This window comes from Sardina pilchardus, chromosome 23 (assembly GCF_963854185.1).
Source record: "Sardina pilchardus chromosome 23, fSarPil1.1, whole genome shotgun sequence".
Taxonomy (NCBI): Eukaryota; Metazoa; Chordata; class Actinopteri; order Clupeiformes; family Clupeidae; genus Sardina; species Sardina pilchardus.
The window spans coordinates 29,858,623-29,877,558 of NC_085016.1; the positions used below are offsets into that span (position 1 = coordinate 29,858,623).

Consider the following 18,936-nt stretch of genomic DNA (forward strand, 5'->3'; position numbering starts at 1 on the left):
CTGATTTTTGAATGATATATATAGTGCCCAAATCCATGCGAAGATTTCGGCCTTGGTCTACAGGCTGCCGAGCAGTTCTGTACAAGCCCACAAGGCAGCAAGGGCATTCAATACATGAATTAGCATCACATTTTTTGTGAGGATAATATAATGATAATCATAACACGTTTACAGGCAGGCATGTAGGCCTACGCTGATGGTGCTGTAGACGTGATAGAGCCTATCAGAAGGTCCCGTATCAAACTATGGCTGTGGAGGGAAACAGTTTTTTTTACATACAATATTCTTTGCAAAGTTTTGCTGACAATATTGAGATATAATTCAAATTGTAATTTTGAAAAATTTCAAAAGTACCTGTAATTGAATTACATTTTTTTCTACAGTAACTGTAATATATTACTGTTACATTTATTTTGTAATTAAATTACGTAACTCAATTACATGTAATGCGTTACTCCCCAACACTGCTTATAATGTGGTCTATACCGAAGGCTTGGGCTTGTGTTTTCTGTGCGCCCCGCCCAATTTAACTGTTGGCTCGTCACCCATTCTCACCACGAATCAGCATATTTCCCTGTAGAAATGATAGTGTCAACACGACTAGTTCAAACGAGGTTCCTCAACGCTGGAGAATGGTATTGATTTGATCTGAAATAATAAAAAAAAAAAATCCGATGCACTGCGTTAGCCTATGTTGTTTGGCTGCCTATTTTTGTCCCAGCATTCGTAGCCTTCGGCGTAACTAGGTGGAAGTGCGACGGGGGTGTCGTCCATTAATGCACTAATATTGACATATTGAGGGAACAGCAGTTGCAGCCCATGAAACTGGGAGAGTGAAACATCACTTGTTATCCAACTAAAGCAGAACTGTGTAATACATATTTGAGGCTCGGTAAACCATATTTTCTGAAATTTGGGCGTGATCAGTGACACTACGTCTCTGACAGCTGACGAATCGTATGCTCGCACTTTCAAGAGCAGTAAAACCAACAACAAATGGGTTATCAAAGTGCCAACAACTTACACGTCGTTTAAATTTCCGATGACAGGTCATCAAAGTGGATCGGTTTTGGTATACTTGGATTAAATGTGTAGCTGGACTGCAACTTCTCAATTCTCTCAATTATGAGTTGGAACATACAAGCTAAACACTTCACTGTGATACTAGCTGCGTTTCTGGGTGGACTTAGGAGTAGTTATTTTGGATATTGTGCACCAAGTGGGAATTCAGGTAAGTCAAACGGTTGACTTCTTAAATTTTCTTTTATTTAAGTCCTCATGATGGATCGAATTTAAACAACCAGGAAACGTTTGCCATTGCGAAAATGTAGATACCACGTTGTTTTGTTTTGCGCAAAACCGTATTTAACCACGTTTTAGTACTCGACCATAGCCTACTCAATTGTAAACGTAGACACGTGGAAATGAAGAAATGTAATCGTAGCCAATATGATCAGTGTAATAATTCGTTTGTTGTTGTCGAACATTGTCATGTCTGGACTATTGTGGTTGCCCTCAAATGTTCCGTGTTTGAAAGGCTACCGATACGGCCGTCGGTGTTACTGCTCGTTAACGATTACAACATGTAGCTAGTGAACCACAAACACTTAGCAACAGTAATAGAAAAGTTGTGAATTATGTTGAATTAGATCTATTAATGTTGAGTAGTAGTTCTTATTTTTGTTGAAAAATGAAAGGGTAAATAGGCCTGCCAATCTCTCGCATTATGTGCGTCTGTGTGTGCGTCCCTGTCTCCATAAGTCGAAATGTGGTGACGACTATTATTGTGGAGTTCCCCTGCAAGCTTCTGAACGTGTCTAAAATCATTTTAAACCTTGTAACCTGTGTCTCGGTGTCTCAGTCTCAGACTAACTAACAAGAGTGAAGTCAACTATTATGTTCATTTTAAACAAATCTAGATCGGCTCCTCTGCGGAACCATGAATCAAAAGCTGCCATGTGTCTATTTACAATGTGCGTTATGGTCGGAAGAAGCGGCTAAACTCAGCTCCTGTTTTTGTGCAGTTTGGTTACCTTGTGTTTTTTGAATGGGTCGTTCCAACAGTTCTTAAATACCTACGATATTGCTCAACACTAATCTTTAAAAAAAAAAAAAAAAAAACCATGATGGGGCTCGTGAATGCTTATTTTCATTAGCTCTGCCTCCTGATTCATTTTATTTGCAGAATGTAGTTCTAGCGATAAGTTGAACACATTTCATGTTTTATCTGGAAAAAGAGGCATGCTGGTATTGTTTCGAATATCCTCTACACATGTCAGGGATAGCCTACTGGCCTATTTCCTACATTATGGAAATTGATTCTCTTGCTTTCTGGTTCACAAATTCGTATTATCTAGTCACTGATATAACATTCTAAAAGAAGTCCTTCCATGTTACACACTTGTGCTGCTGACGAAATACGTCTGGATTGGAAAAATCCTCACAGCCGTTGCAGCCAGTGTCAACAATAGCAAGAACACTAGGCTACACTCCGAAAGTGTCCGGAGTCTGTTGTAGCACTTTTCAAAGAATGTCTTTCACACCAGTGAAAACGTTTGAACTAGGCTACTCATATTTACATATTAAAGCATAGCAAAAATGACCTCTGATTCATATTTCCTGGTACAGCACTATTATCATCTATGAGGCCTGTCAAGTCGAGACTGTCAACATTAAGCTCTAAGTTGTGTGTGTGTCTGGCATTGGAGGTTTTATATAATATTTAATTGTTGACATACTGTACCACTCCTCTGTCTGACATGGTCACTTCAGTTGCTGTTCATACCTCTGAGCTCATACTTGTTTTCCTCAGTTACTTTCACTTCCTCTAGTAACTTTGCACCTGATCACCCTGGCCTGCAGCCTAACCAGATTTGCCTCATCCATAGGTGATGATGCTTTCACTATCCAACATGTGAATACTTCTCAGTGCCTGGTGGCGGGTACAGATACCCAGTCCCTCGCTCTGGCCAACTGCAGCACCACCGACCCACCAGGCACAAGGTTGTGGAAGTGGGGTTCTGGCCACCGACTCTTCCATGTGGGCTCATCCCGGTGCCTGGGCCTGGAGGTGGGCAAGAAGGCACTGGTGCTGTCTGACTGTGACTCGGCAGGCACCATGCTCAAGTGGCTGTGTGTGGGCCGGGCTGTTTACACCAACTACGAGATGGGCCTGACCCGTGACGGCAAGACAACGCTCGTGATTGCCAAGCGGAAGCCCACAGATGGCTGGAGCCGAGGGGGCTCAGAGGACAACATCTGCCAACAGCCATATAAGAGTAAGGCACACACACACACACCATCACTCACATTCGCATTCTCTTTCTCTCTTTCACAGACACACACACATTCACATGTTTCCGCAAACACTCTGAAGCGTAAAGTTAAACACACAGCTAGAATGTATATGGGTCAAAAGTTATGTGCATTAATGCACATCCAAAACAATTTTTTTGCTAGTTGCAGCGTGCCACAAAGGTGAAAGGGCACCACATTTATTGTGCATCCTCACAATGGAGTCTTGGGTCTGAGTTTGGTATATTCAATATGGCGGAAAAGCGACAGTAGCTAGTGACGCCGTCTTTGTGAGCAGGATACAACAGTTCTGGCTGAATGTTTTGGAGTTGGAATGGTGTTATCTCTTAAGCACTAGGAGCAACAGCTGGCCCAAAAAACAGGTGAATGGGAATAATAATGGAATGAAGTAGTGAAATAGTAATTTCTTCCAGAACATTAAACCCGATGGAGTGTTTTGACATTTAGTATTGTGCACATACACACACACACGCTTTTCTGAAGATGTATTATTTTTAGGTCTGCTTTTCTTGCTGTATGACCCGTAAATGGAGACCTTGCCTCATAGCGTCATGTTTTGACTTGATTAGCCCATTTCTTTCTGACCCTGAGCTCAGTGGGCACAGGAGTTGAGATATGCTGTATGAGATATGCTCCCTGGCAAGCCAGTGGACTAATGTGACCTTAGTTCATCTGCACTCATGCTGGTTGGAAACGTGATAAATGTTTCCTGTTTAACAAGCGCTGAAGTTGGCCGTTGGGTATTTCCGCCACCTTCATGTGATTCTCGGAGACCAGACTTGATTATCTAGTTCCGTCTGGTTTTGTTTGTTGCCCTGTTTAAGTGTTGGTAGTGTTCATTGTTGACCCGCCAAAAGTCCCTAAGACTTGCAGTGTTGAGCTCATGCTATATCACTTTCGTTTCACCCTCCCTTGTGACTGCCACTTTGGTTAGTCACTCTGGTGGTAGAAAGAAGACCCACAATCGGGTGTAAGGCATAAGAGGAACTGTCCTGTCTTTTTTGAAAATAATTAAGTTAGACAAGCTTTTGTTTTTTTACTGTAATCGTCTACACAAATTCCAATTGACAGTTTCTGATATTTTCCCCGTTGGTTGTCGGTATTTCATTGATATCCAGCATTTCAGTAGATGCTATATTTGCCATAAAAAGTAGCTCCTAGCTCTGCATTGTCTGCAGCAGAGCCTTACCATGTAGAGTGCCTTGGTGTCTTACAAACCTACTTCTCCTCCGGCTCTTTGATGATGCTTTTTTTCAGGAGACTTACAGTATTTTAGCTCCAAAACCAGGTTGCTTTGGTCCTCATTTCACCAGCATTGACGTGTGTATGTGACATGGAGATTTCATATAAGTGTGTACATGTTAATGATGTTTTTCATGACAACAGTAGACCCATATTTAGTTCCTGTCTATTGAATGCATTGTTCACAGTAAATACAGTCTCCATTTCACTTGATCCTCAACACATAAGGGTTGACTACGCCTCTCCCGGGAGGGGGGGAGGTGGCTTGTTTGTCCTCATTTGTCTGCTGACGGGCTCAGTCTGGGTGCTTTGCACTAGTTTTGACAGCAGCCTGGAAGGGTTGGGTTTCTGGTCCTTCAAGTGTTGAGTTTGGCATGGCACACTGGATGTTTATGATGCCTAGCAGGGACTGAGGGAGACAGTGTTACCACCAAATTCCATCATGATGCCATAAGGGCATCCTGGCTTTCTAGATGGTCGGATTGCATTCCTCTCTGGCAGTTTCAACAGAGCAACAACAAGGCCTTATTGTGATTTGATTCAGTACTATGGAGCATAATATTATGTGTATATGTCTACTGTAGATAGTGCATAGTGATGAATAATGTAGGTTTGCAGTTTCTAAGGTAAATGCCACCAACAGCACTACAGTAAATCATTTCGTTCATCACATAGCAAGAATCTCCTCGTCACTTCTAATATTCTCACTCTGTTTGTCTGTCAATCTCTATTCTCCCCGTCAGCAATACACACCAGGGATGGCAATGCTTTGGGAGCTCCCTGTGTCTTTCCGTTCCTCTATAACCGTACCTGGCACCATGGCTGTCTCCCTGGCCAACCTGGCCAAGAGAACCTTCCAGAGGGTATGAACTGGTGTTCCCCCACTATGAACTATGACCAGCAAAGAAGGTGGGGCTTCTGCCTGCAGCGCGGTGAGTGGAGCGCTTTCACTTTCCCTTTTGATCACTGATGTCGTCTCATTTTCTCTCCACAAGTGGGTTGTTTTCACCTCTGGTCTCTCTCACCCTCACTATGCATAAATAATCCTGAAACATAGACACAGAGGTACACACATGTCATGCAATCATGAATAGATGCACACACATGTGTGCGTGTGTGTGTGTGTGTGTGTGTGTGTGAGTTGCTGTGTGTTGGCGTGATATGCTGTGTATGTGTTTTTTACCCCCTTTGTTTTGGAATGCGGTGTCAATTTTGCCAAGAGGTGGCTTATCCACTGAGGCACTCTATGTTTACAACAGAGCTCCAGGACTTTGATCACAGCACAATGTAATAAAACCTCTAAAGCTAGACGACACGGCCTCACACACCAGCCCAAGCGCTTCAAGCTGATAGCATTCCTGAGGAGGAGGAGGGTGTCGCCACAATGCCTTAGGTCGGACAGGACGGGAGGGAAGGGGTGGAGGGAGAAGAAGAGCAGGGAATGCTTATGGAAAGTTGGAGGCGACGCCTGATCTCTCTTTGACTCAGGGAAGGGAAGTGCTGTCTGCTCAGTGTAGGATGCATTTCTCCGATATGATTTTACTCAGCCGCCTCCCTCACTCTAGCAACAAAGCGGCAGCAAGACACACACACAATCATTCACACAGATTCACTCACTGCACATACAGTACGTGCAGGCCGGGTGTGTTATGGGCTCTGACTGTGTGTGTGTGTGTGTGTGTGTGTGTGTGTGTGTGTGTGTGCCCTGATAGTGGACGGCTGCCACACTCTGTGGGAGAACGGTACCAACGGACACTGCTACCAGACAGTAGCCACGGCAGCGGTCACCTGGTACCAAGCGAGGGACTCGTGCCGGAGTCAGGGAGGAGACCTGCTGAGTGTGTCCAGTGCAGCCGAGCTGAAAGCCTGTGAGTGTCACTCCCTTGCTCACACACACACACACACACACACACACAGGTAGGTGCGCAAATACATGTAAACATGTGTATGGTTCAACAGATATACTCCCACATATGTATAATTCAGACTCACAAACTCTGATGCAAATCATCAGAGCAGGTCCCACTTCCAACAGCAGCATCAAAAGGCCACAACGTGGTTTTGCTTTGCGCCTTTGCATGCAGTTTTGCAAGCACAGGAAACATAGTGGTATGCAGATTAGCTCAGAAAACAAAGCGCCACTATTATGTTATTGAATTAACTAAAGAGAAATGGGTTGGTTGTTGGGAACATCTGCTGCATTGCTTGATATATTTAGCCTGAAAATTATATTAGTACTGTAGCCAAAATTAGACCAATAGTAAAGTGAGTATGTGGAGATTCAGCCATGTCCTCTCAAATGACCACTATTGAAATGAATTTGTGTTGAGGCTTTTGAAAAAAACGATCTAATCTTCCTGATCACCCCATTTCCTCTTTGTTGTATTCCAAGTGGAGGCAATGAACCTACCTGATAAGCTCTGGATCGGACTGAACCAAATGGACTGGGCGGAGGGGTGGCAGTGGTCTGACAGATCGCCACTGCATGTGGTAAATTGGGCATCAGGTGGGTCTATCAGCATGTGCTCTTGGTGAGCTCATGGCCATCTTGCTTTAGCGTGACACATTATCAAAACAACAAAGACCATATTGTTGTCAGTAGGGGCACTGTGGTACACTGTGTGTATCTGTGATTTTGTTGAATAACAAGTCAGCTACTTGAATGCTTTCTTGTGTGTGTGTGTGTGTGTGTGTGTGTGTGTGTGTGTGTGTGTGTGTGTGTGTGTGTGTGTGTGTGTGTGTGTGTGTGTGTGTGTGTGTGTGTGTGTGTGTGTGTGTGTGTGTGTGTGTGTGTGTGTGTGTGTGTGTGTGTGTGTGTGTGTGTGTTGCTGAGCAGACATGCCCACCGTGATTGGCCTGGGTGAGCTGGACTGTGGTGTGTTGACCTCAGGGACGACCTTTGAGAATGCTATGTGTGAGAAAAAGCTGCCGTACATCTGCAAGAAGCTCAGCATCCCTGAGCCCCAACCTACAGGTGAGACCCCCCCCCCCACACACACACACACGCACACACACTTACACAGTTTATCACAAATAAGAAGGATTAATGAGGCTTCCAGGTTTGTGTATCATTTGTTTATTTGATATTGAATTGAAAATCTAAAATAAAAAAGTTGTTATTATTTTTTTATGATTGTGATATCAAGAACAAATAACACAGTTCTACAAATGCTCGGATCAAAAATAATCAAAAAAGAAAGCAAAAAGCTAGTCACATATTCCCATCCCATTCAATATCCATCACTACTACTAACCACTGATATTTCTTCTGAGACTCTTTTTTCCACTCAGCACCATCATTTTAGCGGCCATTATTTCACAGCCTTAGGCTACAATCAGTTGACTCTGGATAGGTAATAAGCTGAAGGATAAAAGCATCTACTAAATATCAGTCCCCTTCTGTGGATGCAGGCAGGTGTAACAGAGTATCAGTTTCCAGTAGGAATGCAGACATTGTTGGTTGTGTCAAACAAACTGGATTGGAAGCATTTCTTTGTACGCCCAGTGCACCATGTTTGAGTGGACCCTGGGTGTAGCATTTCAGCTGGCCTCTTGTGTGGTCTGTTTTGTGTGTGCAGAGAGGGTGGTGCACAACTCCACGCAGTGTGACGATGGCTGGTTCCCATGGGACAGCCGCTGTCTCCGCCTGTTCAGGGAGACCAAGAGCCAACCCAAGGCCCAGGAGTCCTGCAAAAGCAACAACGCCAGCTTACTCAGCATTCACAGCCTGGACGACATGTTTATGTTCAATGTCAAATTATCTTCAGGTAATTACCGCACTACGGACCATATTTACACCCTACACACCCTAATAACTAAACATGTAAACCAAACAAAAAAAGGAAAAATATTTGCTTGTTTTGTTGACTTCAAAAAAGCATTTGATTCAATTTGGCATAAGGGATTATACAGTATTATAAACTTTTACAAAGTGGTGTAGGGGGTAAAGTATACCAAAAGACAATGTATTTCGAAAATAAAAACACTGAAAATTGGCGACAAGAGGAGTAAGACAGAGCTGTAGTAGCCTCAGTCCAACATTATTCAACATTCACATGAACGAGTTAGTGGTGCAGTTGGACCAGTCTACAGCTCCTGGACTTGTTCTAGATGAGAAAGAAATCAAATTCATCCTCTATGCAGATGACCTGGTGCTGATATCCCCCACTGCACAGGGGCTACAGCAACACCTGGACCTGCTAGAGAATTACTGTCAGCACTGGGCCCTGACAGTAAACCTAAAAAAGACCAATATCATGATACTCCAAAAAAAAAAACAGGTGTCAGGAACACAAATACCATTTCAATCTAGGCAGCACCACCCTAGAACACACGATGCAGTACACTTACCTTGGCTTAATTATGACTGCATCGGGGAGTTTCAGCATGGCAGTGAATGCACTAAAAGAAAAAGCTCGCAGAGCCCTATATGCAATAAAAAGAAACTTTTGGAACATGAACATACCTGCAAAATATTTGCAAAATATTTGACTGTGTAATCCAGCCCATTGCGCTATATGGAAGTGAGGTATGGGGTCCACTCAGTGAGCATAGCTACACTAGATGGGACAAGCATCCTATAGAAAGCCTACATGCAGAGTTCTGCCGATTGATCTTAAAAACCCAAAAGAAAACACCAACCAATGCATGCAGAGCAGAACTAGGCATATTCCCATAGGCCATCAGCATGCAAAAAAGAGCCCTCAAATTCTGGATGCATCTCCGAACAAGTCCCACTGATACACTGCACTTTAATGCAGTAAAAACTCAAGATCTGAACCCTGAAAAGAGTCCTCTGAGTCAGCTTGTACTGAGACTAACTAATCTATCCCTAACATACATTAATAACTTCAGACAAGCGCTGCTTTCAAATTGAAAACCAATTCGATCATTCAAGAATCTAAAGAAAAATATCTGGAACATTGGCAAAAGGAGACAAAAAACCAAAGCAAATTAGAATGTTACCGCTCCATAAAATCCAAATACCAATTGGAGGAATATGTCTTTACTGTTAGAGATATAAAGCAGAGACAGATCCTGACCAAGTATAGACTCAGTGACCACAGTCTAGCCATAGAAAGAGGCAGACTGAGAAAATCCTGGTTACCAAGAGAGCAAAGAATATGTGGTCACTGCATAACAGGTGAGGTTGAGACTGAGGTGCACTTTCTTCTTCACTGCGAGAAATATACAAGCATAAGAAAGTCATACTTTGACACACTTACAAGCCTAATCCCAGGATTATAGCTGTGTTGCTACAACCTTGTTACTCTTTGATACAGTGGAATACACTTATTAAGTACCAGTTAATTACTTACATGTATATAATGACATGAATGTTGTGTCTTCGATGTCTTGGAACAGGTCTACTAATTCACTACATGCTATAGTACATATCAACTGTCTTTACTGCAGGGTTAATTAGCAATGGCACACCGTACCCTGTTTATGTGTTCCAACAGCTCTAAAACAGGGTAACTAAAAGCATGTTGAGAGAGAAGATTCATGGTCCACTGCCAAACACAATGGGCTCTTTGCACAAAAGGCTCTCAATGCGGCCGCTTTGTTTCTGGTGGAGTGTTAACTGTGTTGTAACGGCATCTTCTCTTATCTTCTGCTCCTCACATCTTCACTTCAACACTGAATATCTTGTTTGCCCAATAATAAAAATGTTTACTTGTATAAATCCTTCTTTATCGTAGCGTGCTGATTTACCTGGTACTTCACTCAACGGGGTCCGTGTAGACACTGATTACATTAATAATAGCGGCAGATTTAAACACACTTGGCTCCACAGGAAACAAACAAGCCGTATGTGCAAAGAGCCTACAGTATACCGTTGTGTGGGATGGGGTACTTGGAGCCACTAAGACAAATACACCACATATGTACACACACACACACACACACACACACACACACACACACACAGATATACAGATCATTCCTCTGTAATTATCATTGTAGATAAGCACTCTGGTGCATGTTAGTTCATCTTGTAACAGTTTTGTGTGTGTGTGTGGGTGTATTTTCTGCAGAGAGCATAGACATGTGGAGCGGTTTAACGGGCAATACGAGCGATAAGTTCCCTTTGGTTTTCACGTGGCAGGATGGCTCTGAAGTCAGCTACACACACTGGGCCAAAGACCAGCCACGCGTTGAGCCAAGCACCAACTATCCAATCTGCGTGCGCTTCACTGGCGAGGTGTGTGTGTTTGTGTGTGTGACGTTGCTATCCCCCAAATGCTAGCAATGCAAACCTATGTTTTTCCAATCATTCAGCATGTCAGCATTTCCATTCTATTGTTATGTGGGTATTTGTTTTTATCCTTGGTGCTGCTTTTGTATTTTTGAAGCACAAAAGAAACTGATAGTTATTTATTAGTGTGTCATTGGGGCCAGTGGGCCAGTGTTGGGTATTTCGGGATGGGTGAGTGTGTTGAGGCAGTGGTATTGTTAACGGATTCTCTCCTCTGTCTTACCCAGAACCATGACTGGATGGTGTCGGATTGTGCCTTGAATATGCCTTACCTGTGTGTGAAGCAGGGTGTAGTGAACAAGAGTGTCCATGACGAGGGCTGTGAGGGGGTGAGCCGCTCCACTCTTAATTGCTCTTCCTTACTTCTCCTCACTTTCTATCTCTCTCAGACTCTTTCTTTTTCTCTTGCACTCTCCCTCTCTTGGCCACTCTGTTGTGGCCACTCACTCTTCTCTCACACTTGCATACTGTATGTGTTTCACATACTGTATATGCTCTCTCTTTTTCTATCATTCTTTATTTTCTTCTCTCTCTCCTCTCTGTTACAGACTCTTTGTCAATCGGACTCTTTCTGATATGACAACAAATCATGGTTAATCCAGCTGCAATATTGTAAAATGGCAACATATAAGAGGACTTGTTTCTTTTGACCTGTAGGACTGGAGAAGGCATGGTGATGCCTGTTACAAGGTGGACCCCACCCCTGTTTCTTTCAAGCACAGCTGCAATCTCACCATCACAGACAGGTCAGTGCTGCTGCCTGGGGGGGGGGGGGGGGGGGGGATTCGGGATTCGGTGAATCCTTATGCCCCTTCTGGACGCGCTATCAGTAGCATATGTACAAGTGTATCAGCTCTAGTAGATAAGTGCTCCATCTAAATGCATTAGCTCAATGCACTCTGATGGATCTGCTTTATCTTAGTGCTGCTCCTATGCTCTAATGTTTGCTTCTCTGAGGAGCTCAAGTATCAGTGTCTGGGTTAGGAGAAGAAGGTTTCAAATGTGTTGCTTTGAGAGAGCCTGGAAAGTTCTGAGATTCTTGAAATATCATAATGTTGGAATGGATAGACTGATACAGATGTCTCTCTCCCTTCATGCCAGATCCATCTAGTATTCATCCTAGATGATGCTAGATTCCTTGATTGATCTGCAGTGCATATTTCATATTGTTCTAAATGGATTTTCAGGAAGACAAGCTTCACTTTTGAAGTTATAAGGTTATGTCTTTCGTTACCCTGAGTGACACAACTTGATCATATTCAAGTTACATAACAACATTAGGTGTTAGCTATGGTAGCTCAGAAACCCTTAACAGTCCCACACACACACACACACACACACACACACACACAGTCCAGGAAGGGGGGTGCTCATGATGTAATCTGATGCTATGTGTGCAGGTTTGAGCAGGTCTTCATTAACCGACTCCTGAGGGAGCAGCTGGGCAGTAAGACACACTACTTCTGGACTGGACTGCTGGACATCAAGGGCAACAGAGAGTACGGCTGGACCAACGGAGATAATGTCACCTTCACCAACTGGGGCTGGGGAGAACCAGGTATCCCCCCCCCCCCCCCCTCTCTCTCTCTGACACACTCACACTCACACTCACACTCACACTCACACTCACACTCACACACACACACATGCGCACACACACACACACACACACATTGCAGAGTTGGGTTTATTGTAATCAGGCCGCCTCCTAGCACTGCCACTGAGAGGAACTCCTTGGCTTTAGATTAGGGCTATTCAACTGGCCAGACAGAACAACCACTGGGTTGCGGGCCACCTAAAATAAGGCATTGCTAAAATGACTATTGTGACTTTAAGAGGCATGTGTTCATAATTATCCAGCTAACTATCATTAGCACCCAACTTCTGTCATATTTCATGTACGTGAAACGTACTGACAAACAATAAGCAACAATGAGCATTATAATGCCTCAATCAGGTGATATTTATAACTATCATAAAAGGTGTCTTGCATCGGGTCAATGTCCAGGCTACAGGACAGGATGCTCTCAAAGCTTTCTCTTGTACCGTAGAAAAGTTGGCGAGGGTTAGGCTATTTACTTCTTTGACTTGTGGTGCCACAAAATATTGCGATACTCAACAGAATCGATTTTGTCCCTCACCACTAGTAATGCAAAAGTAATGTGACTCTGAATGGACTGTCCATAGAGAGTAAAGAATAATTTTGTTTACAGTAATGAGTAATGTGTAATACATTACTTATTTTGAGTAACGACACTGATGCATTGTGATGTATACACTTATTCATGCATGGGTACGCCCATTCAAACTGATACAGATACATTGCTAGCATTATTGGTAAGTTTATTATTCATTATTAGTGAGGTTTTTTTTATACTGCAGGTTTGGTTTAAAAGGCTTAATAAATGATAAAGAAATTGTTATTGATGTTGATGGTTGTGTTGTGCTTGTTTTTGCCATTTATGTTCATGTTGGCATTAGTTAATTTGACAGGCCTTTGGTGTTGTCGTACATTTTAAGAATTTGCCTCAAAACAGCTCTGCAGCCATATCATATTGAATTTACAGTAGCTTGGTTTCACTTTAAGCCGCTTTGACTTTTGGTTCAAGTGCTAATTACAGGCTGACTTCATGGTTCCGGTAAAAGGTTGAGGCTGTGGTCTGCTGCATCACATCACATGTATCACTAACTGCTGCTGTTGTGCTCTCAGACAGAGCTAGTCTCTATTCGGCTTCATTCACTGGGAAACCTCTGCATTCCACCCAAGAGGTTTATGGACCAGTCTGATGTTTTGCTGCTACAGTATATGGTGTTTTTTAGATCTTAGTCTTGCATGGGAAGTGCATCACACAAGTTGTACCATAGTGAATATTTTCTATACCAATTTAAACTCCAGTATTCATTATTGTATTATTGTATTTTAAATAGAGCCTCAAATAACAGGCTGTGGCCTCTCTGGTTATTTCAATGTCATTATTTGTTTTTCATTCTCTTGAAATGGAGTTTTAATGCAGTCAGAGCCGTGACCCTATGTGGCCTAAGAGTACCCAAGCAAAATGGCAATATTTATTTTGGCAGTCATACAGTCATCCTGTGCAAACAAATGCACTTTGATTGTGGAGATCCCCATTTCCCTATGTGTGCTTTCTGTAGCTTTGTGTGAAATCAGAGAGTGTTGTTACATGGGGAGCCTGTCCCTCAGGGCCTCGGCTTTGAGAACATGATGGCCTTTTGGTGCTGACTGGGACTCTTGAGACCCTTCCCCCTCCCGATTTTGAGAGGGGGGAGAGTGGAATGGACTTTTTTTTTTTTTTTTTTTCCTGAAAGAGGCCAGGGATTACCATATCCATGTAGCAATGCTTAGGTAGGTGGTATAAGTAACATCCACATGAATGACAGGACCCAAAGTGTCCTGTAGCAGAACACTGTCCAAAGCATCACACTGCCTTCTTCAGATCCTGGTGCCATTACATGTGTTGCCCAGGTAAATGATGCACATGCACCTGGCCATCGACATTATACTGTGTGTGTGTGTGTGTGTGTGTGTGTGTGTGTGTGTGTGTGTGTGTGTGTGTGTGTGTGTGTGTGTGTGTGTGTGTGTGTGTGTGTGTGTGTGTGTGTGTGTGTGTGTGTGTGTGTGTGTGTGTGTGTGTGTGTGTGTGTGTGTGTGTGTGTGTGTGTGTGTGTGTGTTGTGTGTGTGTGTTATAGGGATATGAGTTTTGTTTACAATATCTTTGTATAATGTATCTAAGTCTGCCCCATCCATCTCAACTTGTGTGTGTGTGTGTTTGTAGACCCGAATGGTGGTGGCTGCGCTGTGATGTCCACCGACAGGCCCATGGGGAAGTGGTCCATTAAGAACTGCAGCCTGTTTGAAGCTGGCACCATTTGTAAGAAAAACCTGACGGCCCTGAAGCCAGCACCCCAGATTAACGTCAGTGCACCTTGCCCGACTGGCTGGTTTTCCAGACCGGGCATACCATATTGCTACAAGGTAGGTATGTGTGTGTGTACCGTACAAGTGTGAGAAAGAGAGATATGATGTGACAGATAGAAGGATTATGAGCGACTTTGAGATAGGAGTCTGAGTTAAGGGTGTTAGAAGACTGTCAAGAGTAGATCTCAAATGCTCTGTGTGAACAGCCACATCCTCTTTTGTGTGTGTGTGTGTGTGTGTGTGTGTGTGTGAGAGAGAGATAGATCAAGACAAATGGTAGAGATTGTCATGCAACTGTTCTTTGTAATGTTCAGTTGTGTAATGAAAGAGCAGAAACATTTGGCTTTTGAAACTCACGCTCTCTTTCAAACGCTTTCTTTTTCTCTTTCTCTCCCACACACTCTCTCTCTCTGTCACTGTGTGTGTTTGTTTGTATGTGTATTGGGGGCGTTGTGTGTGTGTGTGTGTGTTGCAGGTGTTTCATGAGGAGCGCTTGACTAGAATGCGTACGTGGGTGGAGGCGGAGGGATTCTGCCGCTCACTGGGTGCTCACCTGCCCAGTTTTGGCCACGTGGTCGAGATGGGCGCACTACACTATGTTATGAGGGACAGCATCAGGTACACTGTCTCTCTCTCCCCTCATGCTCTCTCTGCCTCTCCCTCTGTCTGTCTTACTCTCTCTCTCCCCCTCTCTCTCTCCCTTCTTTTGCTTAACGTCTGCCCTATACTAATCCCTATACTAATGTAGACAACCCCTAGTCATTCCAACACATTCCATCCCACAGCAATCTGTTTCAATCTCTCTGATTTGTATTGAGTTTTTCCATGCAGTACGCAATGAGTGGACAGGAAGTGCCTCAGCACTGCAGATGACTCATCTTGTGAGAAATGCCATCTTGATGAGTAGGACTAGGACCTTTAGCAGATCAGATATCAGTCCATTTTCTTTTTCCGCATTACTGACTGGAAAAGGAACTGACCTCACTGCTGGTCAGAGCCATTAGGCCCCCAACACATCCCACCCCACACCCCACCCCTGGACTGGACCTGGGTAGGAACCAAGATTTGTTGAAGTTTGGCTCTTTTTCCTCTTGCAGTGATGACCGGTACTTCTGGGTTGGGCTGAACCGCAGAAACCCAAACAGTGAGAACACCTGGGAATGGAGCGACGGCAGACCGGTAAGTGCATACCTGTGTGTGTGTGTGTTTGTGTGTGCATATCTGACCTCGGTGCCCTACACCCTGTACAGTAGTTGTGCTGAAATATCATTGTGATGCTTATCAGGGTCACTGGCCCTTCCTGTGTTGGCCTGTTAACATTCTAATTAAGTTCTCTGAATGGAGAGAATACAGCTGAACAGGGAATACTGTCCTGTTAATAGTGTACAGTTGCACAGCATCCAATAACAACACAGCTAAAAACATTCACCCATGTTCCTGATTATGTGCATGGAATCAAGTGTGTGTGTGTGTGTGTGTGTGTGTGTGTGTGTGTGTGTGTGTGTGTGTGTGTGTGTGTGTGTGTGTGTCTCAGCTGTCTACCTCCATGTTTCCAGTGGAGATTCATGAGGATGACGAGTATAATCGTGACTGCACTGCATTCAAGGTGAGTCTCCACCGTTTCTTGGTGTTTTAAGCCCTCAATGGTGTCTTCAAGGCAGCGCTGCCTGGTCTGGAAGGCGCTAGGGTTACGCATGGGTTAGGTTTAGGATTAGGTGCATTTAAGATGACAATGGCAGTGCTGCCTGGAAGACGACGTTGAGGGCTTAAAACACCATTGAGCGTCTCCACCACCACCATCTCAAACCCCTCCCCCTTACCAGAATTCTCAACGTGTCCCAAAGACAAACAGTACAACAGTCTCTCTCTCTCTCACTCACATATCTCATACCTCACTACATACTGTATGCCACTCCATACCCCACTCCATACACCACTCCATACCCCACCCTCATACACCACTCCATACCCCACTCCATACACCACTCCATACAGTACACCACTCCATACCCCACCCTCATACCCCACTCCATACCCCACTCCATACACCACTCCATACCCCACTCCATACCCCACCCTCATACCCCACTCCATACACCACTCCATACCCCACCCTCATACCCCACTCCATACACCACTCCATACCCCACCCTCATACACCACTCCATACACCACCCTCATACACCACTCTCATACCCCACTCCATACACCACTCCATACCCCACTCCATACACCACTCCATACCCCAATCCATACACCACTCCATACCCCAATCCATACACCACTCCATTGTGAACTTTAACTCAGTCTCTTATACCTCACTCCATATACCACTCTATTGTGTGGGTGGCACAGAGGGTGGAGGCCAAGAGGTTCATGGGAAATTTTCAATTGGAATGTCTTGGGAGTGGTCAGCTCTATGGTCACACCGAAACTCCCACGATCTCTCACTAGAGTAGGGAAAGAATAGAGGACATCAAGGAAACATTTGGAGAAAACCCCATACAATTACGCACATAATGCATCTCTGCAAAGATAATACTTAAAAATCATAGATGGAAAACCAAAAGAGTGTAGTGAAAAATACAATGTATTGGGTCAGATGTCTGGAAAACCATACACAGTCAATCAGATGACTCCCCAAGCTTGGCACTATTCATGAAAAATATAATCAGTGTCCAGGTTGTATTTAGTCCTCCTCAAATTATAAGGTTCTATCTGGAGTTCAATATCTCAAAACTATCAGAATACAAAGTTTTAGAATTCCATAGAGTTATATTTATCAATGGAGCAAACGTCTTTAGAGCTTTCTTAATGTCCAAAAGATCAAACAACCTCAAGTAACACCTCACTTCACCTTGAAGTTTACAGAATAAGATAGATGTCAGATAGATTTGTGCCTGTGTTTTATGCTGCTGATACTTCCGTACTTTCGTACTTAGAGAGCAGGTGAGCAAGGTTGAAGTGAGTGATTAATGCTTGATTGTTTGTTTGTTTGTTTGTTTGTTTGTTTGATTGTTTGTTTTTTCTGTTTTGTTGTTGTTTTGTCCTTAAGTCACTGCGTGGCACTTTCAGCCTGCTGTACTTCTTCCTGCCTGACCTCCCAGCACGGCCCTTCTATGCCACACCTTTCCACTGTGATGCCCCGCTGGAGTGGGCCTGCCAGATCCCCAGAGGTACATGCACAAATGTACACACAAACACATGCACACATACACACACACATACAGTAACCATGTGCAACCACACATATCTGCAAAATCTTACACATAAACACATAAAATGTAAATAAATGAAGATGGGGGGGGGGGGGGGGGGCGCTGTGGCTCAGCAGGCCACAGCGCTCGTGCCATATACGGGTCCAAGTGCCCACGGGGACCCAGGTTCATTTCCGACCTGCGGTCATGTCCCGATCCCACCCCATCTCTCTCCCACTTACTTCCTGTCTCCATCTTCACTGTCCTATCATAATAAAGGCAAAAAGGCCAAAAAAATACTTTCAAAAAATGTCTGAAGATGCACATTGCACACACAAAGACATGGAACAGTGTGCAAGAGCAGGAATGTCTCTCTCACACAGACACACAGACTCACAAGATGACACACACACACACACACACACACACATATGCCTTACAACATATCAACCAACTCCAGCTGAATGTTAATATTGTCTATTTATTTTGTTCCAAACCACTAGGTACCATTCCAAAGACTCCTATTTGGTATAACCCAGGTAAGACCTGTACTCACAAATCAGTCCCTGGTGTGTTGTATGTGACTGATGTCTTGTGTAAAGTCTGTCAGACTGTCACAATACTGTAGCAATAGAAAATGTGTTTGTATGTGTGTCAGGGGGCTTCCATAACACGTCTGTGTTTGTGGACGGAGAGGAGTTCTGGTTTGTGAAGTCGCCGTGGCTCTCTTACGAGGAGGCGAGCATGTACTGCTCCAGCAACAGCAGCCGCCTGGCAGCACCCGCCAGCGCCACTGCCATACTGGCCATGCAGCAGAAGATGCAGCAGGTCTCTCTCTCCTTCTCCCTGGCGCTCTCTCACACACTCTTTCCTGTTCTCTCACTCTTTCATCGCTCATCTCTCTCTCTATTGTTTTCTCTCTCTCTCTTTATCTCACCCTGGGTTTCTCAACCATTGTTTTTCTTTTGCTATGTGTCCATGCCTT

The 18,936-nt window shown here is 44.0% G+C and overlaps 1 protein-coding gene across 1 annotated transcript in view; it reads left to right on the forward strand.

Annotated features, from left to right (window-relative positions):
* Nucleotides 1–363: 363 nt before the first annotated feature.
* ly75 (lymphocyte antigen 75) overlaps nt 364–18,936 on the forward strand; it is a 33,803-nt gene continuing 15,230 nt past the window's right edge. The window contains exons 1-18 of the mRNA XM_062527167.1: nt 364–1,231; nt 2,889–3,278; nt 5,301–5,489; nt 6,270–6,425; nt 6,950–7,063; nt 7,394–7,531; nt 8,136–8,324; nt 10,596–10,762; nt 11,044–11,145; nt 11,474–11,562; nt 12,217–12,374; nt 14,612–14,811; nt 15,230–15,372; nt 15,852–15,933; nt 16,289–16,360; nt 17,810–17,930; nt 18,455–18,490; nt 18,610–18,779. Of these exons, the coding sequence (XP_062383151.1) occupies nt 1,126–1,231; nt 2,889–3,278; nt 5,301–5,489; nt 6,270–6,425; nt 6,950–7,063; nt 7,394–7,531; nt 8,136–8,324; nt 10,596–10,762; nt 11,044–11,145; nt 11,474–11,562; nt 12,217–12,374; nt 14,612–14,811; nt 15,230–15,372; nt 15,852–15,933; nt 16,289–16,360; nt 17,810–17,930; nt 18,455–18,490; nt 18,610–18,779 (2,622 nt within the window). The 5' untranslated portion in view covers nt 364–1,125. The remainder of the gene's footprint in view (nt 1,232–2,888; nt 3,279–5,300; nt 5,490–6,269; nt 6,426–6,949; nt 7,064–7,393; nt 7,532–8,135; nt 8,325–10,595; nt 10,763–11,043; nt 11,146–11,473; nt 11,563–12,216; nt 12,375–14,611; nt 14,812–15,229; nt 15,373–15,851; nt 15,934–16,288; nt 16,361–17,809; nt 17,931–18,454; nt 18,491–18,609; nt 18,780–18,936) is intronic.